The following is a 26557-nucleotide window of genomic DNA, read 5'->3' as shown; positions in this document are numbered from 1 at the left end:
TACTTTTAGTTTGGTTCATAAGCAATTTCTCATGCAGTAGATTGCTAAAACAATCTGCTTTTATCAGATAGGCACAAGATACTTGTATGATGGTAAACAACAACCTTTTTTATTGAAAATACAGCTTAAATACTCATATGATCAAAACTATTTCAAGGGCTTTAAGAATACAAAGATTAGACTATAGTTTGATGATCTAGCTTGACATAGCCAGGATAATTCACAGTGATAAGACTGGAGTCGGGGCGGCACGGTGGTGTAGTGGTTAGCGCTGTCGCCTCACAGCAAGAAGGTCCTGGGTTCAAGCCCCGGGGCCGGCGAGGGCTTTTCTGTGTGGAGTTTGCATGTTCTCCCTGTGTCCGCGTGGGTTTCCTCCGGGTGCTCCGGTTTCCCCCACAGTCCAAAGACATGCAGGTTAGGTTAACTGGTGACCCTAAAATTGACCGTAGGTGTGAGTGTGAATGGTTGTCTGTGTCTATGTGTCAGCCCTGTGATGACCTGGCGACTTGTCCAGGGTGTACCCCGCCTTTCGCCCATAGTCAGCTGGGATAGGCTCCAGCTTGCCTGCGACCCTGTAGAAGGATAAAGCGGCTAGAGATAATGAGATGAGATGAGATAAATAAATTGGGGGGGGGCAGAAGAAAAAGCTTCCCAGAAGAAGGGGAAATGCTATTCATTTATGTATTTATAACCAAAAATAAGATCTGTAATGGCTTCTACATGCTAAATGTAAATCCTGGTTCAGGTTGAAAAGATTCTGTTTTATTTTAAATGTTTTAATTCTTCCTGAAGCTCATGGGTTAAAATGGTCTTTATTGGTCATGGAGGCTCTTTGCAGTTTATTTCCTAAGACTCCTCTTAGGCTTTTTTTTTTCAGGATCCTAACCAGGTACCCACAGGGTAAGAGCAGATCTTGAATAAAATGCCCTTTCTGACCCTTCTATTTGAATGGACTACACTCCATAGACTACATAATCACAAATTTGCCCTTCCCTCCCTATTTTACCTACAGCTCAACCTCCAGCAACGGGTACAGGGACGCTGGTCATCAATCTAGGAGATCAGAATGATAATATACCACTGCTGGAGGTGAACAAAGTGGATATGTGTTTGTCAGACAAGGAAACCAGGACTAACATCACTGCTGTTGATCTGGATCTTCCACCATACAGTGCACCATTCCACTATGAGCTCCTGGGAGATGTCAAGGGAAAATGGAGAATCGAACCAAAACATGGTACACAGTTGACACCATCACTATTTTTCACTTAACATTGGGATAACAGTATACATGTAGCATGGTTTCATGGCTGAAAATTTGTAAGCCTTCTCATGAGCCAACTGATCAGGAAGTTCTATTTTGTGGACTTGAATAATATAATTTTTAATTAGTTAGCCATGCAATAGATTGGCAACCTGCCTAGGTTGTACCCTGCTGCTCACCTAAAGTCAGCTGGGATTGGCTCCAGTTTCCCCCACAACCCTGATAGATAAGTAATATTGATGGATGGACTTTTAATTAGCTTTGGCTAATAAGAATTATATTACAGGCATAGAGCAGACACTCTTATCTAGAGCAACAGGACCCTGACATACCCATAGCAGTGGGACGCAGTTGGGAGTGAGGTGCCTTGTTCAAGGACACTTCAGCCATTCATGCTGGTCCAGGGAATCAAACCAGCAACCTTGCAGACCCAAACCTGCTTTTCTAATCTTTAGGCCATGGCTTCCCCAAGAGTCAGTCCATATCCTTGACCAGATTACATTACATTACAGGCATTTAGCAGACACGCTTATTCAAAGCATCATACAACAAGCACACACACATACCCAGCACCTGGGTAGCAGTTGGGGGTTAAGTGCCTTGTGCAAGGGCACTTCAGCTATGAACTATCCTGCCAGACCAGGGAATCGAACCCTTTGGGCATAAGGCTGCTTCTCTAACATATTGGCCATGGCTGAAAGATTAGATGTGAGGATTCTAATTTACCTAGAATACCTTGACATCTTGGTGCTTCCCATTAATGCAAGAGATAAGAAATAGTTTAAAGCAATAACAAAAGGTTATTACCAGCTCAGCAAAGTAGCTAATTAGCACCTGTCACTCACAAAAATCAAGGAAACAGGAAAAAATGGAAAATAAGTGAAAAATGTGGAGGAAGGGTTATTTGTTTTTATTTCTTTTCTTGTTTGTTGCAGAGGTGCTTACACTCCCTTAGCAAAAAGAAGTTTATTCAAGTGTACTATGAGTATACTTATTTTTTACTAAAACTGCAGAAGTATACTTGAAGTTGACTTTTTATAAACTATATTTTATATACTTAAGAATAGTATAGTGAAGTATACTTGGCTTATACTGAAAAGTATAAATAAAAGTCTAAGACTAAGTACATTAATACTAAGATTTATACTTTAATACTAAAACGTATACTTTAGTATACTTTTCACGTTTTTCTGCCACAAAGTACTAATACTTAGTATATCTTGCTCCAAGTGCATAATAAGGTCAAGTCATTGACTCATGCTTAACATTTAATTTATACATTAATATAATATAATGCTGGAGTTTAAAACTTTACAGTATATAGTATGTGTGCTCAATTGCATTATCTTTATGTACCTTAAAATCATACACAAAAACAGAAAAACTTTTGACTTGACTTTATTGATCAATTTCTCCAGTAAGGAAGGACTTGATTTCATAGGTCTTTATTTTTGAAATGTTTGAAAATATATCAAACTTGTTTTCAACATTCTGTCTTGTGATTTTGTAAATGCATCACACTCTTGTGTACATACAGTATGAGTAAACTTTAAGAATACATTAAGGAGTATATTTCCAGTATAAAAAATAGTAAGCTACAAGTAATATGCCAAGCAAACTTAAAGTATAACAAGTGAACTAGTGAAATAACCAATGTTTATAACAGTATACTTAAAGTATACAATAATAAACTAAAAATAGGGACTTGAAGTATGTAACCAAGGGGTGTTGTGGCTTAGTCAACTAAAGCGCCATACCATAAATCTGGGGACCTGGGTTTGATTCCAACCCAAGGTAATTTCCTGATCCATTTCCTGTCTCTACACTGTCCTATCCATTAAAGGTGAAAAAAGCCCAAAAAAAGAAGTATATCGATAAGTGTACTTGTGGTATACTTTAAGCATGCAAGAGGGATATACCAAGTACATTGATAGTATATAGATGAGTGTACTTGTTGTATACTTTAAAGTGTACTTTTGCAAACTTAAAATGAACTTTAAAGTATACTTTTATAAACTTGAAATGTTCCAATTTAGTCCGAAAAAGTATTAAATTTGTATACTTTCTAGTACACTAAAAGTACATGGTCTGTAGTATACTTGCTATACTTATAATCATACTGAAGCATACTTAATAAAATGAACTTTAAGTATACTACTTCTTGCTAAGGGCTGCACTTACTGCCTACAGTTTCAAACAGGCTTGGAAATCTCAGCACATTTGCAACAGCTTGTAAGCCGAGAAATACACATTACTGAACTGTTTACACAACACAGTTGGGGTGCACATGTAAATTTGACCCCGTTTTTGTCCCAGATCCCTAATATTTGTCTGAGACAAGAAAAAAGTGCATTCAGCATAAAATAAAACATTAAAAGTGAAAACTTCTTAAACACCTCACTGGGAAACCACAGAAGCCAAGAAGTCAAGAAGCCTTTTATTTGTCACACGTACACTCAAGCACAGACTTGAGCACACAGTGAAATTTAACCTCTTCATTTAATCCGGTGTTTCTCAATCTATGGAGCGTGGACCGGTACCGGTCCGTGAGAAGATTACCGTCGGTCTGCAAGCCTGCCTCTGCACTAGTAGTCAGTATTATAATTTCAAACTACTGGTCACTGTCAATCAGATTATGTAGAAGAGCGATTGGCTGGCTCTGCTCTCAGTGCTTTTGTCACTGTGTGCCACGTAGCGTAAGTCCTGCCCCTCCATTCTAGAATGTTAAGCGTTCCTGCCCATGTGAAGTTGCACACTTGCACTTATTCATTCATTCTGTCCCAAGTCCAGTCATTTGCGCACACGCTTTATGAGAGCAATATCATGGCATGTTCAAAGCAAGCTACTCTTGACTCTTTCTTTGGAAAGCGCCCATCTGACAGTGTAGATACACAACAGGAGCCAGAGGCAAAAAAATATCGCCCATTCACTCGCAATTACGACCCTTCATACATACAATTCGGCTTTATTTCAAGTGATAGTTGTCCCCCGAAACCAATCTGTGTTATCTGCCAAACCATGCTAAGCAACGAAGCTATGAAGCCATCCAAATTACGCCAGCATTTGGAAACTAAACATTCGCATCTCAAGGATAAATCAGAGGATTTTTTCAGAAGAAAACGTGATGAATTGGCCACCCAAACTAAAGTGTTGAAAAGTAATTTGACCGAGAATGAAAAGCTAACAAAGGCATCATACATGATTTCACACCACATTTCCAAATGTCAGGCACCCTTCACAATTGGGGAGAAGCTAATTATGCCTTCGATTGTTACTGCTTGTAGTGAGGTGTTGGGTCCGGCTGCTGTAGCCAAAGTTAAAGAGATTCCTCTGTCAAATGACACGGTCTGTCGTCGAATTGACGATATGGCGGCAGACATCGAAATGCAAATTTTAGAAAGGGCGAAGTCATCTGACTGGTTTGCCATTCAATTGGATGAGGCCACGGATCTCTCTACCTTGGCTATGCTTCTGGTCTACATCAGATATGCTCATGAGGGCCGGTTTCATGAGGATTTTTTGTTTTGTAAGGTGCTTCCAGGGACCACAACCACTGGAGAAATATTCCGTATGCTTGATGGGTACATCTCTGGGCATGGGTTGATATGGGGGCGTTGCATCGGTGTCTGCACAGATGGGGCAGTGGCTATGACCGGCAGGCACAACGGAGTTGTTGCTCGGGTAAAAGCCGTTTCACCATCAGTGCAGGCAACGCACTGTGTTATTCATCGAGAGGTACTTGCCTCTAAACGCCTGTCCACAGAGCTTCATGAAGTTTTAAATCAAGTGGTCAAAATAGTGAAGTTCATTAAGGCCAATCCGACAAATTCCCATCTATTTACAGCTCTGTGTGATGAGATGGGAGATCATGTTCATCTGCTCTTGCACTCTGAGGTTCATTGGCTGTCACGGGGTAAAGCGGTGAACAGAGTATACGAGTTGAGGCATGAGGTTGAGGCATTCTTGACAAATAAACAGTCCAATCTTGCCGATCACCTGCGAGATCAGTCTTGGCTTATAAAGGTAGCTTATCTTTCTGACATGCTGGACCATTTCAATATGCTAAATCTGTCGATCCAAGGCCAAGCGTGTGACATTTTTCAAGCCAATGATAAAATCATGGCTTTCAAAAAGAAGCTCTCAGTCTGGACCAACAGAGTTAATAGAGGTGTGTTTGACACGTTTGGCTGTCTGTCGTCTCTGGCTGATGAAGGTGTGGATTTGGGGCAGGTGCCGGCAGTGATCGCGCAACACCTTACCGAAACACTGTGTCATTTTGATTCATATTTCCCCTCAAAATCCCGTCTCATGGAAAAGCAATGGGTAAGAGATCCGTTCACCAACCCAGAAACGAGCGCTCTGCCACCTGTGGTGCAGGATAAACTTCTGGAGCTTTCGTGCGATGCTGGTCTGCAGTCAAGATTTGGTCGACTTTCTCTGTCTGAATTCTGGCTGTCATGCTGCGATGAAGATCCCCAGCTGAGTAAGATGGCAGTGAAAACACTGATACCTTTCCCTTCAACATACCTCTGCGAGACCGCATTTTCACATTTGACAGCCACAAAGACAAAATACCCAAACAGGCTCAACTCAGAAAATGCTCAGAGTGGCCGTGTCACCCTGTCTTCCTCGTTTTGAGCTGTTAGTGGCAAGAAAGCAGGCACATCCTTCGCATTAGAATGCTGACTTTTCTTTTACCAAATCTCTGTGGGTGACTGGGCCTGTCATGTGAGGTTAAAAGTCAGCACGTAGCCTACATTCAGTTCTCTCTTCTTCATACTGGGACTGTGTAATCAGTCAGTATTAGGGCTACAGTGGGTCTTTAGGTTTCTCGGTTTGAGGTCCCATGTTTCTGGTAGACCTTTTTATAAGTGTGTGTATGTTATTGAGGCACTGTTTGGCAGTGCTTCAAGTTCAAAGGTGTAGTTTAAAAAAAAAATCTAAAACACAAAAGTAAAAAAAAAATATCTTGGTTTAATGGTTCTTGTGCAAATTGTAATAATAGGTTATTAATAATAATAATAATAATAATAATAATAATAATAATGGCATATCTTTGGACAGTTACTGGTCATTTGGCAATTTTCTACAATTCTGCCAATGTACTCCTGTTAGGTCTTATTTAGCCAAAATATTGTTATGCTGGTATAAGCCTGCTACTTGTACCGTAACCAGTACTACTAACATAATAATAATAATAATAATAATAATAATAATAATAATAATAATAAACTATGTATGTATGTATGTATGTATGTATGTATGTATGTATGTATGCATGTATGTATGTATCTATCTATCTATCTATCTATCTATCTATCTATGGAGGCGCACACGATGTGTGTGTGTGTGTCGGGGGTGGGCACACAGAGGCGTAGGCCTATGCAGGGCCTTGCAGCACCGAGGCCTAACATTACTGGGCCCCAGAGCAAAGAAGTTTGAGAAACCCTGATTTAATCCATCTGAAGCAGTGAACACACACATGCACACACAAATGAGCACTGAGCACACACACATACCCAGAGCAGTGGGCAGCTATGCTACAGCACCCGGGGAGCAATTGGGGGTTAGGGGCCTTGCTCAAGGGCACTTCAGCCCAAGCTTAGGCCATGGCTGCCCCATTTTAACCTAACTGCATGTCTTTGGACTGTGCAGGAAACCGGACCATCCGGAGGAAACCCACACAGACATGGGGAGAAAAAACTCCACACAGAAAGGCTCCTGTCTGCCACTGGGTTCGAACCCAGAACCTTCTTGCTGTGTGGCGACAGTGCTAATCACTACACCATCAAACAGAAAATCAAATCAAAAGACCACAATTTGCTTAAAATGGCTATAATAAAGCTACAGTAATCAAGTGTGTGAAAACAGCAGAGCCAGAATAAGCAAGCATGTGAGCTTTTTATTTGGACTCATGCCTTCAGCATGGTAATCAGTAAGTAAAATAAAACTTTCTCCAAAACAAATACACAAATTGGCAGCTTTCAGCTTGCTTGGCACTTTTTGTTCTACTCTTGGCAACACGCGTGCGCGCGCACACACACACACACACACACACACACAGATTGCTGCTCAGTGAAAGAAAAAGAGAGAGCCAGAAAGAGAGATCACATAAATATACAGTACCAGTCAAAAGTTTGGACACACTCACTCATTCAGAGTAATAAAAAAATGTGTCCAAACTTTTGACTGGTACTGTATGTGGGACAAAAACGATGAAGTGAGCCATGTTCATCATTATCCCTCTTCCTTGTCCCTAAAGACCTGACCTCCAGTGCAGCACAGTGGATAACCATGCCCTCATTGGCTTTTATACAGTATTTCACATTATACTGCACCCAGTGTTGTATAAGTACTGTGCATCAACCTGCAACGTGAAAACATTGAGGTTTTTAGGAAAATAAACCTGCGAGTCTTGAGTTTTATCACAGATAGAAAATGGTAGGGTCTTATTACGGGCACCTCCCTGAAAAATTAAAAGCTGCCTGAATAGGACCTTGTAAAATTTGAGATTACTGAGTCATACTTGGGTAAAATGGCTGAAGGATAAGACCTAGAGTGTACTCTACATTTCATCCTGCCTCTAATAAAACAAAGGAAAAGGTAAATTCACTCGAAAGGAAAGATTATACAACTGCAAATCAGAACAAGTTAGGACGGTATGTTGAAGTTAAAACTGAAAACAATGATTTGTAAATAATTTCTGACCTGCATTGCATTCAAAACAACACAGCAGTACATTATTTGATGTTTTACCTCATGATTTTTTTTCCCCCAAATAAACACTTATTTTGATTCTTGTAGCACATTTAAAAAAAAAAAAAATTAATGGGACAATAAAATATTTACCACTTTGTAATGTTGCCATTGCTTTTCACAACAATTAAAAAATGTTTACGGACTGAAGACACCAAGTGATGAAGTGTTTCAGGTGTTATTTTGTCCCATTCTTCCTGCAAACTGATGCATGAAGGTCTTAAGGTGTGTAATAGTATGAGGCTGTCACTGTCATATTTTTCATTTCAAAATTAACCACACATTCTCTATTGGGGACAAAGGGGACATGCCCTCTTCTTCCACAGCCATGCCTTTGTAATGTGTGCAGAATGTAGTTTTTCATTGCCTTGTTGAAATCTCCCTGGAAAAGATGTCATCTTGAGGGCAGCATATGTTGCTCCAAAACCCCAATGTACTTTTCTGCGTTAATGCTCCGTCACAAAAGTGTAAGTTACATTTGCCAAGGGCACTGACCCAACCCCATACCATGACAGACCCTGGTTTTTGGACTTGTTCCTGGTAACAGTCTATATGGTCCTTTGTCTCTTTGGTCCAGCGCACACAGTATTCATTTTGTACAAAAAAAAAAGACCCCTCCTAGAACTGCCACCTTATTGTGGTGGAGGGGTTTGTGTGCTTGAATGATCCTAGGAGCTATGTTGTCGGGGTCATTATGCCCCTGTCAGGGTTTCCCAAGGCAGACAGGTCCTAGGTGACAGGCCAGACTAAGAGCAGTTCACCAAAACCCCTATGGAGAAAAATCTGAGGACCGTGACGTCGCCCGGGATAACGCAGCCGGGGCCCCACCCTGGAGCCAGGCCCGGGGTTGGGGCTCGTATGCGAGCGCTTGGTGGCCGGGCCTTTGCCCATGGGGCCCGGCCGGGCTCAGCCTGAAGAGGTGACGTGGGCCCGACCTCCTGTGGGTTCACCACCCACAGAGGTAGCAGTAGGGGACTGGTGCAATGTGGATTGGGTGGCAGTCGAAGGCAGGGGCCTCGATGACCTGATTCCCGGACACAGCGGCTGGCTGTTGGGACATGGAATGTCACTTCGCGACTGCCATCCAACCCAGCTCCTCGAGAGGGGCTGGACTCTCCACTTCTCTGGAGTCGCCCGTGGTGAGCGGCGGCGGGCTGGTGTGGGCTTGCTTATAGCTCCCCAGCTCAGCCGTCATGTGTTGGAGTTTACCCCAGTGAACGAGAGGGTCGCCTCTCTGTGCCTTCGGATTGGGGAGAGGGCTCTTGCTGTTGTTTGTGCCTACGGGCCAAATAGCAGTATAGAGTATCCGGCCTTCTTGGAGTCCCTGGGAGAGTTACTGAGGAGTGCTCAGACTGGGGACTCCATTGTGCTGCTGGGGGACTTCAATGCTCACGTGGGCGATGACAGTGACACCTGGAGGGGCGTGGTTGGGAGGAACGGCCTCCCCGATCTGAACCCGAGTGGTGTTTTGTTATTGGACTTCTGTGCTAGTCACGGTTTGTCCATAACGAACACCATGTTCGAGCATAGGGGTGTCCATAAGTACACGTGGCACCAGGACACCTTAGGTCGGAGGTCGATGATCGACTTTGTAGTCGTTTCATCTGATCTCCGGCCCTATGTCTTGGACACTCGGGTGAAGAGAGGGGCTGAGCTGTCAACTGATCACCACCTGGTGGTGAGTTGGATCCGCTGGCGGAGGAGGAAGCTGGACAGACCTGGCAGGCCCAAACGTATGGTGAGGGTCTGCTGGGAACGTCTGGCCGAGCACTCTGTTGGGGAGGTCTTTAACTCCCACCTCCGGGAGAGCTTTTCCCAGCTTCCGAGGGAGGCGGGGGACATTGAGCCTGAGTGGACTATGTTCTCTACCTCCATTGTGGACGCAGCTTTTCGGAGCTGTGGCCGCAAGGTCTCCGGTGCCTGTTGTGGCGGCAATCCCCGAACCCGGTGGTGGACACCAGAAGTAAGGGATGCTGTCAAGCTGAAGAACGAGTCCTATCGGGCCATGTTAACCTCCAGGACTCCCGAGGCAGCTGACGGGTATCGGCAGGCCAGGCATGCTGCAGCTCGGGCAGTTGCGGAGGCAAAAACTCGGAACTGGGAGGAGTTCGGGGAGGCCATGGAGAAGGACTATCGGTCGGCCTCGAAGAAATTCTGGCAAACCATCTGGCGCCTCAGGAGGGGGAAGCAGTACTCTGCCAACACTTATTACAGTGCGGGTGGGGAGCTGTTGACCTCGACTGGGGACATTGTCGGGCGGTGGAAGGAATACTTTGAGGATCTCCTCAATCCTACCGTCATGTCTTCCACTGAGGAGACTGAGGCTGATGACTCAGAGGTGGACTCGTCCATTACCCAAGCCGAAGTCACTGAGGTGGTTTGCAAGCTCCTCGGTGGCAAGGCACCGGGGGTGGATGAGATCCGCCCTGAGTATCTCAAGTCTCTGGATGTTGTGGGGCTGTCTTGGTTGACACCCCTCTGCAACATCGCGTGGCGGTCAGGGACAGTGCCTCTGGAGTGGCAGACTGGGGTGGTGGTCCCTCTTTTTAAGAAAGGGGACCGGAGAGTGTGCTCCAATTATAGGGGAATCACACTTCTCAGCCTCCCGGGGAAGGTTTACTCCAGGGTACTGGAGAGGAGAATTCGACCGATAGTAGAACCTCGGATCCAGGAGGAACAATGCGGTTTTTGTCCTGGTCACGGAACACTGGACCAGCTCTATACCCTTCATAGGGTGCTCGAGGGTTCATGGGAGTTTGCCCAACCAGTCCACATGTGCTTTGTGGCTCTGGAGAAGGCATTCGACTGTGTCCCCCGTAGTATTCTGTGGGGGGTGCTTCGGGAGTATGGGGTTCGGGGCTCTTTGCTAAGGGCTGTCCGGTCCCTGTACGAACGGAGCAGGAGTCTGGTTCGCATTGCCGGCAGTAAGTCAGACCTGTTCCCAGTGCATGTTGGACTCCGGCAGGGCTGCCCTTTGTCACCGGTTCTGTTCATAATTTTTATGGACAGTATTTCTAGGCGCAGCCAGGGGCCAGAAGGAATCCTGTTTGGGAACCACAGGATTTCATCTCTGCTTTTTGCGGATGATGTTGTCCTGTTGGCTTCTTCAAACCAGGACCTTCAGCATGCACTGGGGCGGTTTGCAGTCGAGTGTGAAGCGGCTGGGATGAGAATCAGCACCTCCAAGTCCGAGGCCATGGTTCTCGATTGGAAAAGGATGGCTTGCCCTCTCCAGGTTGGTGGAGAAGTTCTGCCTCAAGTGGAGGAGTTTAAGTATCTCGGGATCTTGTTCACGAGTGAGGGAAGGATGGAGCGTGAGATCGACAGGCGGATCGGTGCAGCCTCCGCAGTGATGCGGTCGCTTTACCGGTCCGTCGTGGTGAAGAAGGAGCTGAGCCAAAAGGCGAAGCTTTCAATTTACCGGTTGATCTACGTTCCGACTCTCACCTATGGTCATGAGCTTTGGGTAATGACCGAAAGGACAAGATCGCGGATACAAGCGGTCAAAATGAGTTTCCTTCACAGGGTGGCTGGGCGCTCCCTTAGAGATAGGGTGAGAAGCACAGTCACTCGGGAGGAGCTCGGAGTAGAGCCGCTGCTGCTCCACATTGAGAGGAATCAGCTGAGGTGGCTCGGGCATCTTTTTCGGATGCCTCCTGGACGCCTCCCTCGGGAGGTGTTCCAGGCATGTCCCCCCGGGAGGAGGCCCCGGGGAAGACCCAGGACACGCTGGAGGGACTATGTCTCTCGGCTGGCCTGGGAACGCCTCGGTGTTCTTCCCGAGGAGCTGGCCGAGGTGTCTGGGGAAAGGGAAGTTTGGGCTTCCCTGCTTAGACTGCTGCCTCCATGACCCGGTCCCGGATAAAGCGGAAGAAGACGAGACGAGACAAAAAAAAAGAGAGCTGGAATACTGATTGATCTGACCTCACTCCATGTTTCCACTGTATGATGATCCATCCCAGATGTCTCTGGGCCCAGTGAAGTCAACAGCACTTCTAGACAGTTAATATACGTCTTTCTTTTTGCACAGTAAAGTTTTAACTGGCATTTGTGGATGTAAGTACATATTGTTGTGCCTGACTAAGGTTTGCCAAAGTAATCCCAAGCCCATGTGGTTCTATCAGCTATAGATGAATGATGGTTCTTGATGCAATGCCATCTGAGAGATCAGAGCTCATGGGAGTTCAGCTTAGGCTTGTGTCCTTGCTCTTTACACACTGAAATTCCTCCAGATTCCTAGAATAGTTTAACGATGATATGCACCATAGAGCATGAAATAGCGAAATCTCTTCATATCTTTATTTCAGATGACTGAATGCTTAGAGTCAACATTAGAATATACTTTAGATAATGTAGCTCAACATAAAAGAAAGATAATTAGAGAGAGAAAAAAGTACCCTGGTATAATGATTACCCATGCACTTTAAAGCAGACCACTCAAAAATTAGATAAAATGGGTTGTATTCCAATTACCATGGAAGGAGAGCCTCCTGAACTATAGAAAAGTTCTTAGTGCTGCTCAAGCAACATAGCTCTCCAATCTAATAGAAGATAACAAAAATAATCCTAGTTTCTTATTTAACACTCCATGAAAATTAAATCAGAATAATACCACCACAGAAGGATAAAGCGGCTAGAGATAATGAGATGAGATGAGATAATACCACCACAGAAGCATGCACATCTTCAATATACAATAACAATGAATTCATGACTTTTTTCAGTGGCAATAATGAAAATAGCAGCCAAAAAAATTTAAATTGTCAATTTAAAGCCAGACAATTTAAGTAACCCTGTAGTTAACAATATAACTGTATCAGATCAACACTTCGACTGTTTTACTCCCCTTAGAGAAATCGAACTTACTTCACTAATTTCATCAAAATCTTCAGCTTGTGTACTAGATCCCTCACCTATATGATTCTTCAAACAGCAAATACCAGAACCAGTCGAACATCTTCCAAAAATTATCAATTGTCCCATTAGCACTGCCTATATATTCAAATCATTTAAACTAGCAGTAATCAAACCTCTGATTAAAAAAAAAACTGACCTTGACCCCGTCAGCTTTCCAACTATAGACCAATATCAAACCACCCCTTTTTCTCCAAGATCCTACAACCCCGATTCCAAAGAAGTTGGGACAAAGTACAAATTGTAAATAAAAATGGAATGCAATAATTTACAAATCTCAAAAACTGATATTGTATTCACAATAGAACATAGACAACATATCAAATGTCGAAAGTGAGACATTTTGAAATTTCATGCCAAATATTGGCTCATTTGAAATTTCATGACAGAAACACATCTCAAAAAAGTTGGGACAGGGGCAATAAGAGGCTGGAAAAGTTAAAGGTACAAAAAAGGAACAGCTGGAGGACCAAATTGCAACTCATTAGGTCAATTGGCAATAGGCCATTAACATGACTGGGTATAAAAAGAGCATCTTGGAGTGGCAGCGGCTCTCAGAAGTAAAGATGGGAAGAGGATCACCAATCCCCCTAATTCTGCACCGACAAATAGTGGAGCAATATCAGAAAGGAGTTCGACAGTGTAAAATTGCAAAGAGTTTGAACATCATCATCTACAGTGCATAATATCATCAAAAGATTCAGAGAATCTGGAAGAATCTCTGTGCGTAAGGGTCAAGGCCGGAAAACCATACTGGGTGCCCGTGATCTTTGGGCCCTTAGACGGCACTGCATCACATACAGGCATGCTTCTGTATTGGAAATCACAAAATGGGCTCAGGAATATTTCCAGAGAATATTATCTGTGAACACAATTCACCGTGCCATCCGCCGTTGCCAGCTAAAACTCTATAGTTCAAAGAAGAAGCCGTATCTAAACACAATCCAGAAGCGCAGACGTCTTCTCTGGGCCAAGACTCATTTAAAATGGACTGTGGCAAAGTGGAAAACTGTTCTGTGGTCAGACGAATCAGAATTTGAAGTTTAATAAATATATTACGTTCATTATGTCTTCTTAAATCAAAATAATTAGTGTTTTCTTTTGTTTCATGTCTGAAACAAAAGAAAAAACTAATTATTTTAAAATTTGAAGTTCTTTATGGAAATCAGGGACGCCGTGTCATTCGGACTAAAGAGGAGAAGGACGACCCAAGTTGTTATCAGCGCTCAGTTCAGAAGCCTGCATCTCTGATGGTATGGGGTTGCATTAGTGCATGTGGCATGGGCAGCTTACACATCTGGAAAGACACCATCAATGCTGAAAGGTATATCCAGGTTCTATAGCAACATATGCTCCCATCCAGACGACGTCTCTTTCAGGGAACACCTTGCATTTTCCAACACGACAATGCCAAACCACATACTGCATCAATTACAGCATCATGGCTGCGTAGAAGAAGGGTCCGGGTACTGAACTGGCCAGCCTGCAGTCCAGATCTTTCACCCATAGAAAACATTGGGCGCATCATAAAACGGAAGATACGACAAAAAAGACCTAAGACAGTTGAGCAACTAGAATCCTACATTAGACAAGAATGGGTTAACATTCCTATCCCTAAACTTGAGCAACTTGTCTCCTCAGTCCCCAGACGTTTACAGACTGTTGTAAAGAGAAAAGGGGATGTCTCACAGTGGGAAACATGGCCTTGTCCCAACTTTTTTGAGATGTGGTTTTGTCATGAAATTTAAAATCACCTAAGTTTTCTCTTTAAATGATACATTTTCTCAGTTTAAACATTTGATATGTCATCTATGTTCTATTCTGAATAAAACATGGAATTTTGAAATGTGCACATCATTGCATTCCGTTTTTATTTACAATTTGTACTTTGTCCCAACTTTTTTGAAATTGGGGTTGTAGAAAAAGCTGTGGCACCGCAGTTATGCTCATATCTACATCGGAGCAACATCCATGAAATGTATCAGTCAGGATTTAGACCTCATCATAGCACAGAGACAGCACTGGTTAAAGTAGTAAATGGCCTGTTATAGGCCTCTGATCAGGGCTGTGTCTCGCTGCTTGTGTTGCTTGATCTTGGTGCAGCTTTTGACTCCACTGATCATACCATTCTCCTGGATAGACTAGAAAATGTTGTGGGAGTTAAAGGACTGACCCTCTCCTGGCTCAGCTCTTATTACCTGTTATTATCAGTTTGTTGATATAAATGCTGAATTTTCTAGACATACTGAGATAAAGTTTAAAAATAAATAAATAGCATTGTTGTTTCATATATTTTCAGTCGTTATTTTTCTGCAGGCCTGAAATGCAGGAATGGTTCTTGCTTTATTTGCATTTTTCATACCATCCCAACTCATTCTGATAGGGGTTGGACTTTACAATGCGAGAGCTCTATGATCAAGAGCTCACCAATCTTTTAGTTTGCTTTTTTAATATTTATGAAACACAATTTAACAGACAAATACTAGCTGTTTATTTATGCAAAGTTTAAGCCAGATTCTAAGGAATACTGGAAGAGAAACAAATTGTATTAGCATCATATTAAACAATTAATTACTGTTATTGTACAAAAATCAAAATGCTGAATTAGTGTGACATAATGAATATATATTCTCTGATCTCTCTGCAGGAACAACTGTGAACCTAATCCGAGAGAAAAACGTCTATTCAGGCCATTATGAATTTCAGGTTAAAATATCTGACAACCAGGGCATTGGATCAGTCCAAAACCTGTCCATCACTGTGTGTGACTGCATCATTGAACCCAACTGCCAGGGTCGCAGATATATGACTGCACGGCCGAGCCTTGGCGCCATTGGAATCATAATATTTGCTTTGTTGTTTCTGCTAGGTAAAGCTGAGATTCAGGGATATTCACATTATGCACAGGTGTAACTTTCACTGAAGAATTACAGAAATAAACACTGTGTTTTTCTTTTGAATTAAATAAATAATGAAATTATTGAAAATAATGAAGTGAATAGGGCATCCAAATAGACCTGTAGGATCAGCTGAAAAATAAAATCTTTCTCTTTATTAAACAATGAACTCTCTGAAGACCTGGAAGGGACACGGAGGGAAAAAAATGTACTTTTATGAGAGCTCACAAAACCTTTTTCATTGAGGTCAATGTACTTCCGGGTCAGTTCAGTGACATGGAAACCCTGATGGAAACCACAGTAATGGAGTGCACGCACCAGTGAATGAGGTTCATAGAATCTTGAGATTGGGCTCAAATTTAAAGACACTAAATCCATTTTTTAGATGTGTTTTTTTGTTTGTTTTCACAGCATTTGAGTTGAACACTAATGTGAATGCTAAGGTAGCCACTCAGTGGTTATAACCACAGTGACTTTAGCATCTGAGAAACAATCCCACAGGTACCATAAATGCTAATAATGCAGTGCAACTTTGAATATATTACAGCTAGTGCTAGTAAAATAGGAAACTCTAATGCTTTTAACACTGGGTAAACTCCATTTAGAGGTGTGGCAATGCTATTTCAGAAAAGTATGTGGCGCATAAACACCATTTACATGTGTTTAGCCTCCACTACAGCCCTGTTTCCATGTTGACCTCATAAAAGTGTATCTTTTTTTCAGTATGTTTTGTTTTTCCTCCATGTCCATTCTGGTGCTCTGTAGAACTCAATAATTATGATTGGATGAGTAAAATGTTTGATTAATGCTTATTAAATGATGGATTTTTTTTCTGCAGTAAGTTGTGTGAACACAACAACATACTGTTGTGTGTGTTTTTATTTTTCTTTGGGCAGCATTTCTTCTGATGGCTTTTTTGATATCCTGCAAGCAGAAGAAAATTATGATCCCAACTGATGATGTTCCTGATTGGTATCTTATTAAATCCAACACTGAGACACCTGGCACTGACTGCAAGGTTACTGAAAATACATTATAAATGTAATAATAATAAATTTTAAGCATTAATTTAAATGCATGGACAAATCTACACTATTGGTTACAATAAATACATACAAATGTACATCTTCAAAATTAATGGCTATAAATAACAAATATTATTCCTGTCAATGTTGTTGCATTAAACAGAAAAAAAAGTAAAAATGGCCATCCTGATTCATAATAAGTTGTGTCTGTGGAGTATAATCTGGTTCTGTTTATAACATTGTCGTAACTCTGTGCTACAAGTGTTAACACTTATCTTTTTCAAAAAGCTGCCAGCTAAAATAGCCCAAATGGACATGAGTGAGCACAGTGTGAAGACATTCAATTCTCTACGAGCTCAAAATGGAATTTCTTCACAGGAGTCGGTGCTTCACAATGTATGTGATACAATTAAACACAAATCTAGTACAACACAGTGCATTTTATTCTTCCGTATCATAAATAGGTGGCACGGTGGTGTAGTGGTTAGCGCTGTCGCCTCACAGCAAGAAGGTCCGGGTTCGAGCCCCGTGGCCGGCGAGGGCCTTTCTGTGTGGAGTTTGCATGTTCTCCCCGTGTCCGTGTGGGTTTCCTCCGGGTGCTCCGGTTTCCCCCACAGTCCAAAGACATGCAGGTTAGGTTAACTGGTGACTCTAAATTGAGCGTAGGTGTGAATGTGAGTGTGAATGGTTGTCTGTGTCTATGTGTCAGCCCTGTGATGACCTGGCGACTTGTCCAGGGTGAACCCCGCCTTTCACCCGTAGTCAGCTGGGATAGGCTCCAGCTCGCCTGCGACCCTGTAGAAGGATAAAGCGGCTAGAGATAATGAGATGAGATGAGTATCATAATGATGGCTACTTTGCTTGGCTTTGTATAGTTCTAAAATTTCTATTGTGAGTGATATTAGACAAAAAAGTCTAAAAAAAAATAGAATACTTTTTGATGTTTGTTGTCATTACACATCAAATACTTGACTTCTTAAATCTTTAAGGGGTGTTCGTGATTTTATGTTTTCACAAGTTTGGGAGCTGCGTTTAGCACAAAATGCTTTATGAATTATTCTTAATAATTTAATAATATTTTTAAACTCATAATTCGAAGCAATTTAGCCTCAAGATTCTTTGTAAATAGAGCCTCCACAATTTAGTTAGACTGGAACTTATGATGCGTGAACAGAAATTCACACAGGCACCGGTTTCCTAGAACTAATCAAGCCTGGCCATTTCTGTGATACACATCAGCTCACTGTTTTTCTTCATTTCCCTCCTGCAGGGTTTCTATCAAGGTTTTTCAGCATCCACTGAACAACAAATGATTAGGAGATCTCTCCAATGGGTAAATATAATTTTTTTTTAATGCCATGTCTGTTCATTTTCTCTTAGCAGAATATCTGAGGCTTGAATTGGTTCATATATGGCAGTGGTATTTGTGGCTGAGGCAATGAGGTGGAGATTGATAGTGTTATACACATAGTGTAAGTTCTGAATCAGTTTGAGTTGGAATAAACACATTGCAATAATATAAAACAGTTCATTTAATGCCTAATTCCATAGGAAATTAACACAAATTAGTTAGAATTGACATTGCAACTTTAACATTTACAAGCTGTGGATGAATTTTGCTATACTTATTGTACATAATATCTCAAGAAGACTCTCAAAACATTTTTAAATGTTTAAATGCATTGAAAGCATAGAATCTGCACTCACATCTTGATACAAATACCAAGTGGCTCCAGTTTATCATTGGAATTAAAATGCAGTTTTATCCTCTTGCAATGTACTTACAACAGTGCAGACTGTTAGCGTTTCTGAGCTGAACTTCTCTATGATCCGGGATCTTTCAGATTAAATTTCTTTGTTCACAGGTAAATTAGTTTCTTGACATTTGTTGTGCATGACCTGTGACCATGTGGCTGACCTATGCAGCTGTAGTTGTTATGATCCCCCTTCGACTTCAAAATACTTTTAAATGTCTTTTGGTAATAAAGTATCCATGATGACTGGCAACAATAAACATGATGTTTTTTATACTTGAGATGTAGCTGAAAGTATACTTCTATAAACTATAAAGGTAATATTAATTCAGCTGCAGCATAACTGCAAAACAGAACTATTAGGCAATATGTTCTTTTAAACTATAAACCATTTTGGGTAAGAATGCAGTGGTGTCTGGTTCACATGTGATAATATCTGCTGCTCGGCTAGTAGTGTCTGGTTTGCATGCAGTGAAATCCTGATAGTATCTGGTGAGCACTAAATATTTACCTAAAATTACACCATGTCCTTTAAATGGCTCTGTAGTTTTCCAGGATTTCCTAGTATTTAAATCTTAAAAATATAATAATAATAATAATAAGTATTATTATTATTATTATTATTATTATTATTATTATTATTATTATTATTATTATTCAAGAACTACAAGCAAACAGGGTTAGGGTTATGATGCAACAGTAAGATGCTAATATTTTCCAACATTCTAGAAAAGATTTGGCTATTCTGGCTAAATATTGTACTCTTTCATCCATATTATATGGTATCATACAAACCACATTTCCAGAAAAGTTTGAATATTTTCCAAAATGCAATAAAAACAAAAATCCGTGGTTTTGTTAATTCATGTGAACGTTTATTTAACTGACAACAGTACAAAGAAAAGATTTTCAATAGTTTTACTGACCAACTTGATCATATTTTTTAAATATAAATGGAATTAGAATTTGATGCCTGCAACACACTTAAAATAAGTTGGGACAGAGACAAAATAAGACTGAAAAGTTTAAAGGATATTCAAGTTACACTATTTTGAAAGATTACAGAATAAGCAAATTAATTAATAAGAGGTGAGGGTATTGTGATTGGGTACAAAAGGAGCATGCACCAAAGGCTCAGTCTTTGCAAGCAAGGTTGGGGCGTGGCTCACCCCTTTGTGCCAAAATCTAAGAAAGGTACAAAAAGCCAGCATCTGTGATGGTATGGGGGTGCATCAGTGCCCACGGCATGGGTGAGTTGCATGTGTGTGTGTGAAGGTACCATTGATGCAGAGGTGAATATTGTGAATCTAGAGAGACATATGTTGCCATCAAGGTGATGTCTCTTCCCAGGAAGGCCCTGCTTATTACTGTAGGACAATGCCAGGCCTCATTCTGCACAGGATACAAAAGCTTGACTTCACAGACACAGAGTGCATGTGCTTGACTGGCCTGCTGCCAGTCCAGATCTGTCTCCTATTGAGAATGTATGACACATCATTAAGAGGAGAATCAGACAACGGAGACCACAGACTGTCAAGCAGCTGAAGTCTTGTATCAAGCAAAAATGGACAAAAATTCCAATTGCAAAATTGCAACAATTAGTATCCTCAGTTCCCATACAACTAAAAAGTGTTATTCAAAGGAAAGGTGATGTACTGTAACAGAATGGTAATAATGCCTCTGTCTCAACTTTTTCTTGAGTGTGTTGTTGGCATCAAATTCTAACTTTGTTTATATTTACAAAATACAATTAAGTTGATAAGTAAAGCAATTTATTTATTTATTTATTTATTTATTTTTCAGTTAAATGAAGGTTCATGTGAATTAACAAATCGCAGAGTTTTGTTATTATTGCATTTTGGAAAATATCAAATTTTCTGGATTTTTTTTTATGTAAAGAGTCAGTGAACTCAATGATTTCTCATTTTTATGAATTAAAATGCAAACCATTTGTAGCTATATATATATATACATACAGGGAGTGCAGAATTATTAGGCAAGTTGTATTTTTGAGGATTAGTTTTATTATTGAAAAACAACTATGTTCTTGATGAACCCAAAAGACTCAAATATCAAAGCTGAGTATTTTTGGAAGTTGGAGTAGGGCTTTCTTAGTTTTAGCTATCTTAGGAGGATATCTGTGTGTGCAGGTGACTATAACTGTGCATAATTATTAGGCAACTTAACAAAAAACAAACATATACCCATTTCACTCATTTATTTTCACCAGGGAAACCAATATAACAACTCAACATTCACTAATATACATTGCTGGCATTCAAAAAAAAAAAAAACAAATCAGTGACTAATATAGCCGCCTTTCTTTACAAGGACACTCAAAAGCCTGCCATCCATGGATTCGGTCAGTGTTTTGATCTGTTTGCGATCAACATTGCGTGCAGCAGCAACCACAGCCTCCCAGACACTGTTCAGAGATGTGTACTGTTTCCCCTCCTTGTAGATCTCACATTTGATGAGGGACCACAGGTTTTCTATGGGGTTCAGATCAGGTGAACAAGGAGGCCACGTCATTAATCTTTCTTCCTTTAGACCCTTTCTGGCCAGCCATGCTGTGGAGTACTTGGATGCGTGTGATGGAGCATTGTCCTGCATGAAAATCATGTTTTTCTTGAAGGATGCTGACTTCTTCCTGTACCACTGCTTGAAGAAGGTGTCTTCCAAAAACTGACAATAGGACTGGGAGTTGAGCTTGACGCCATCCTCAACCCGAAAAGGTCCCACAAGCTCATCTTTGATGATACCAGCCCATACCAGTACCCCACCTCCACCTTGCTGGTGTCTGAGTCGGACTGGAGCTCTCTGCCCTTTGCTGATCCAGCCACGAGCCCATCCATCTGGCCCATCAAGACTCACTCTCATTTCATCTGTCCATAAGACCTTAGAAAAATCAGTCTTGTGATACTTCTTGGCCCAGTCTTGACGTTTCATCTTGTGTGTCTTGTTCAGTGGTGGTCGTTTTTCAGCCTATGTTACCTTGGCCGTGTCCCTGAGTATTGCACACCTTGTGCTTTTTGACACTCCAGTGATGTTGCAGCTCTGAAATATGGCAAAACTGGTGGCAAGTGGCATCTTGGCAGCTTCACGCTTGACTTTCCTCAGTTCACGGGCAGTTAGTTTGCACCTTTTTTTTCAACGCGCTTCTTGCGACCCTGTTGACTATTTTGAATGAAGCGCTTGATTGTTCGATGGTCACGCTTCAAAAGCTGGGCAATTTTAAGAGTGCTCCATCCCTTTGCAATATATGTCACTATTTTTTACTTTTCTGAGTCCGTCAAATCCCTCTTCTGACCCATTTTGCCAAAGGAAAGGAAGTTGCCTAATAATTTTGCACACCTGATATAGGGTGTTGATGTCATTAGACCACACCCCTTTTCATTACAGAGATGCACATCACCTGGTATGCTTAATTGGTAGGAGGCTTTCAAGCCTATGCAGCTTGGAGTAGGCCAACATGCATAGAGAGGGTAATGTGGTCAACATACTCATTTGCCTAATAATTCTGCACTCCCTGTGTGTATATATATATATATGGTGGTGTAGTGGTTAGCGCTGTCGCCTCACAATAAGAAGGTCCGGGTTCGAGCCCCGTGGCCGGCGAGGGCCTTTCTGTGTGGAGTTTGCATGTTCTCCCCGTGTCCGCGTGGGTTTCCTCCGGGTGCTCCGGTTTCCCCCACAGTCCAAAGACATGCAGGTTAGGTTAACTGGTGACTCTAAATTGAGCGTAGGTGTGAATGTGAGTGTGAATGGTTGTCTGTGTCTATGTGTCAGCCCTGTGATGACCTGGCGACTTGTCCAGGGTGAACCCCGCCTTTCGCCCGTAGTCAGCTGGGATAGGCTCCAGCTTGCCTGCGACCCTGTAGAAGGATAAAGCGGCTACAGATAATGATATATATATATATATATATATATATATATATATAATGTATGCAAAAGTCATTGTGTCAGTAGAGGTCAATAAAATCCTTTTAGCAGGACAAGTTCACTAAAGTTGTAAAGTTTATATTTCAGAGATTGGTATGTTTTTCAGTATTATGCAGATAGTAAAATCTGAACATAGCTGTTATGCTGGTATCTTTTCCTCATCCAGGACACAATGAGCAGAAAGTATGCAACTTACTCCTCAGATGTCTTTTCTCTGAGACAAAAACTGTCGATTCAGCTTGATCAGGTAATGCTGCACTAGTTTTACTTTTGTTTCATTTTATGTGATCTGACAACCCAATCTCATGAGAATAGCTCAGGTCAAGAAAAGTTAAACCGATCTAAATTTATTGAATAGCTAATAAGGTAAGAGGCGACAGAAGGGAATAGCATTCTCATCTGCATCAGTACAGAGAACAAAGTCTTATTTATTATATAATCAGTCGATTGTAAACTGGCCAGTCATTTACAGCATTATAGATGTTAATACTATCCCATGTTCATACTGGATTATGGGTGATATGCCCAGCCACTGAGTATAACACTGAATAAATACTTATGAGGAGGAAACAAAGTATTAGTAAGTTTTCATCTATGCTCTTGGTTCTCTAGCATTTCAGAAGGAGCAAAGAATGTTTCAACCACCAAAAACCTAGTCTTGTAAACAGCTTTAACTTTCCTGACTTAAATAAAATGTTGCATTTTAGACCCTAGATAATATATTTAAAGATGTACAGTGTTTTTTTGTGTGTGTGTTAATTATTATTTCAAGTTTCAAGTTTCAGATTTATTATCCTTTAAAAAGGAAATTTGGTGTGCAGAAGGTATTCAGAGAACATGAGTTAAGAAAGCATAGACATGGACATGGACCACACAGACACATTCATAAATATATTTACACACAAACACATTACTCAAATAGATATACCCACCAGCCCACCCCCCCACCCAACTCATAACTGTCACTGTTAGTTATTGCCACTAAACAATGACAATAACAATAACTACAGAAAAAAATAGGAGGAAAAAAAATTAGGTGTCCCTTAATGAATTAAGGGTCCTAATAGCCACTAAAATAAAAGAATCTCTGGCATGCCTTGTCCTTACAGCAGGAATTCCAAAACGGCGGCCTGAGGGGAGCAAACTAAATTCCCCAAAAAGTGGGTGGCTGGGGTATTTTAGAATTTGTTGTGCCTTACTCGTGACCCGTTTTACATACACATCTTGCAGCTGAGTAAGATGAACCCCAACCACCTTTGCTGCCACATTAACTAGCTTTGATAACCTGCCCTTACTGGTCAGTGGCAGACCACCATATCACACAACAATACAAAAGGACAAAACAGATTCAATAAAACTTTGATAAAATAAAGTCATCAAGGTCCTACACACATTAAAAGACTTCATCTTCCTTAAAAAGAAAAGCCGCTGTTGGGCCTTTTTACACATAGCATCAGTGTTACTCTCAAATGACAATTTGTTGTCAATAATGGTTCCCAAGTATCTGTATTCTGTGACATCAACAGTTTCGTTTTGAATAACAGTATGTGTAAAAGATTTCTGAGACCTGCGGAAATCAGTTATCATATCTTTGGTCTTGGCTACATTAATAGATAAATAAGACTCTTTACACCAAGCAATAAAATCATCAATTTATTTCATTAAATTAAAAGAAACAAAAGCTACAGCTGAAAATAACTTATTCCCAGTTTCTACTGGGCTTTGTCACACCCTTAAATTAATTTTAATCAGAAAACAAATAACGCTAATATAACAATGGTTGTTTTTTTTCCCCTCTCCAGCGTCTCATCCAGCTCCAGACTCAAGAGGATCTGTTCGATTATGAGCCGCACTGCTATGCAGATGAAGGAGAACACGAGACAAACCAAAACCTTGATCCTATCCCCATTCCTGAGATAGATTTCAGTCCAGACATCATTACAAATTTAGATTTACGATTCAAGAAACTAGCAACTGTGTGCAGGCCTGATCTGTCACAGTTTGAATAAAAACCTGAACACTAATAATCAGGGGTTTTTTTTTTTGCTCACCCTTTGAGAGAACCTTGTGATTTTGGCGTATGCTTACATGACACTGAGATTTGCAGGTAATCCTGATTTAGCGTGCCTTCCTCATGTATGGGCAGATGGACAATGTGATTGTGTTCTGCTATGTTACTTGCAGGAACAGGGCTGGAGAGAGAAAATATTTAGAGAGAAAATAAAACTGATGTGGGTTTACATGGTGCTCTGCATTGGGAATGGGTGGAAATAGTTGAGCTTAAGCAAAAAGGACTTTATTACAAAAAAAAACATCTTTCAAAAAATGTAAATCACCTTTCAAAACTCATTCAAATGAGAATGTATAAAATGAGTTCTCTTCATGCCAAATTCATCTAATTGTACTTTATTTCCATGAAATTGGAAACCCTGGAAATGTTTCCCAACAAAAACCAACAGTCTTTTTCTTTTTATCCACTTTTGCTTTTGGGGTTCAGTTGCAAAAACTAGTGAAATGAACCACTAGGTTTCCTTCAGCTGAACTACCCATATGCATTTTTTAATCTACCCTTAGGGGAGCAGCTTTATTCCAAGTTCAGGTTACTACCTGTGTAGAGTTTCATATGTTATTCTTGTGTCTATGAGGATTTCTTCCATGTTGTCCAGCTTTGTTCCACCTCCTAAAAACACCTCGTGTGTGTGTGTGTATTGATGTCCCACCCAGGGTGGATACCTGCCTTGCTTCTGGTGTTTCTGGTATAGGCTGTGGATCCACTGAGGACACAGCACTTACTGAGGATAAATGAATGCTTAATAATGAATGAAAAAAATGGGAGCAATATTTTTGAAAGCTGTTTTAGAGTCGCTAATTTTGGGTGCAGTTATAATGGGTTTTGTAAAGTTCTGCATTAGGAGTTGGTAGAAGATTTTAAACTCAAAGTACTCATGGTCTTGGGAAATACAAATAATTTACTTGAAGAGGTTTTTTTTTTGGGGGGGGGGTATCATATATTCTAGGGGTGTAATGCAATACCACTATCTGTGTAATGACTTGAAAATCTGCGTCTGTATTCAGATTTGAACCATTGTCAGAATGTTCTGTGGAGCTGGGGCATGGTGCTGCTGTGAGTCAAAATGGGATTTTTTCAGCAACATTTCATTAAAATTTCCTGTGATTTTTATTTTTTTCTGGGAAGCTTTACTTTTACTAACAATTGAGACCATTTATATTTAAGAACAATGAAAAAGGCACAATAAATGTACACTTTTCTAAGACCCAGCAGAAATATGTTGTAATGTGCACAGTGTATGATCTGTGTGGGCTATAGGAGCACTGGATCTAAAAATAAAAGCTTTTCTGTTATGAATTTCAGCCCAGTTTGTGTAAATATATGATATAAATATAGTTTAATTGTGGATCTCAGTAAGGCAGCGTTTAGGTCAGTTTACTGGAGCAAACCACTGACAATAGACCAAAAAAGTGAGCCTCATAATTGTAGCTATATATTTGAATAAATCTACAACAGATGACAGAATTAATTAATGCTTTAAATTGTGTTTATGATAATGGATGTAATTTTTGTTTGTCCTGTGACCTTTATAAACCTGCATGACTCGCACACCTTTTTTCTTTCTTTAGTGAAATCTCTTTTCTCAACCAGATGCTCTGTGAACCTTTTTGGCAAGTGTCCTATTTAAACAATAAGTACTGTTATTTTATAATTTTAAGTCATGCTTATTTTCATGGACTTTTGTCCACCATTGACAAGAAGCATTAAGATGACTCAGTGATACAGACACATACATTCACAAAACTAATCCAAGAGAGTTCCATTTTGAAATCATTCCCTGGGATCCTTGAGCCCTCAACTGCTCAGCTGTGTTTAAATTGGGAAAATAAAAGGGAATATACAATATGACTAATTTCATAACACAGGTGCTTTCATTCGGCTCATTGTACCGACCACTCAACATTACCACACTGTCGAGAATTCATGTGAAACCT

The 26557-nt window shown here is 40.9% G+C and overlaps 1 protein-coding gene across 2 annotated transcripts; it reads left to right on the top strand.

The window, feature by feature from the left end:
* Nucleotides 1–695: 695 nt before the first annotated feature.
* On the top strand, nt 696–25919 carry LOC132897210 (desmocollin 2-like protein). Of its 2 annotated transcripts, XM_060938683.1 has the most exons (7): nt 701–1237; nt 15582–15803; nt 16728–16849; nt 17145–17252; nt 18127–18189; nt 22719–22799; nt 24355–25919. In XM_060938683.1, exons 1-7 carry the CDS (start codon nt 1105–1107, stop codon nt 24559–24561), a joined length of 936 nt encoding a protein of 311 aa, XP_060794666.1. In that variant the 5' UTR covers nt 701–1104; the 3' UTR covers nt 24562–25919. The 2 variants fall into 2 exon arrangements, with proteins under 2 accessions (XP_060794667.1, XP_060794666.1); XM_060938684.1 differs by lacking the exon at nt 22719–22799 and having other exon boundaries at nt 696–1237.
* The last annotated feature ends 638 nt before the right edge of the window (nt 25920–26557 follow it).

The sequence above is a fragment of the Neoarius graeffei genome, chromosome 13, assembly GCF_027579695.1.
Source record: "Neoarius graeffei isolate fNeoGra1 chromosome 13, fNeoGra1.pri, whole genome shotgun sequence".
Lineage (NCBI taxonomy): Eukaryota > Metazoa > Chordata > Actinopteri > Siluriformes > Ariidae > Neoarius > Neoarius graeffei.
This window is presented reverse-complemented; position numbering and strand designations above follow the sequence as displayed.

Coding starts and splice junctions, on each gene's coding strand:
- LOC132897210 (XM_060938683.1), top strand. CDS start 1,105: ATGTGTTTGTCAGACAAGGAAACCAGGACTAACATCACTGCTGTTGAT. Junction 15,804..16,727: donor TGCTTTGTTGTTTCTGCTAG/GTAAAGCTGAGA, acceptor TTCTTTGGGCAG/CATTTCTTCTGATGGCTTTT. Junction 16,850..17,144: donor CACCTGGCACTGACTGCAAG/GTTACTGAAAAT, acceptor TTTTTCAAAAAG/CTGCCAGCTAAAATAGCCCA.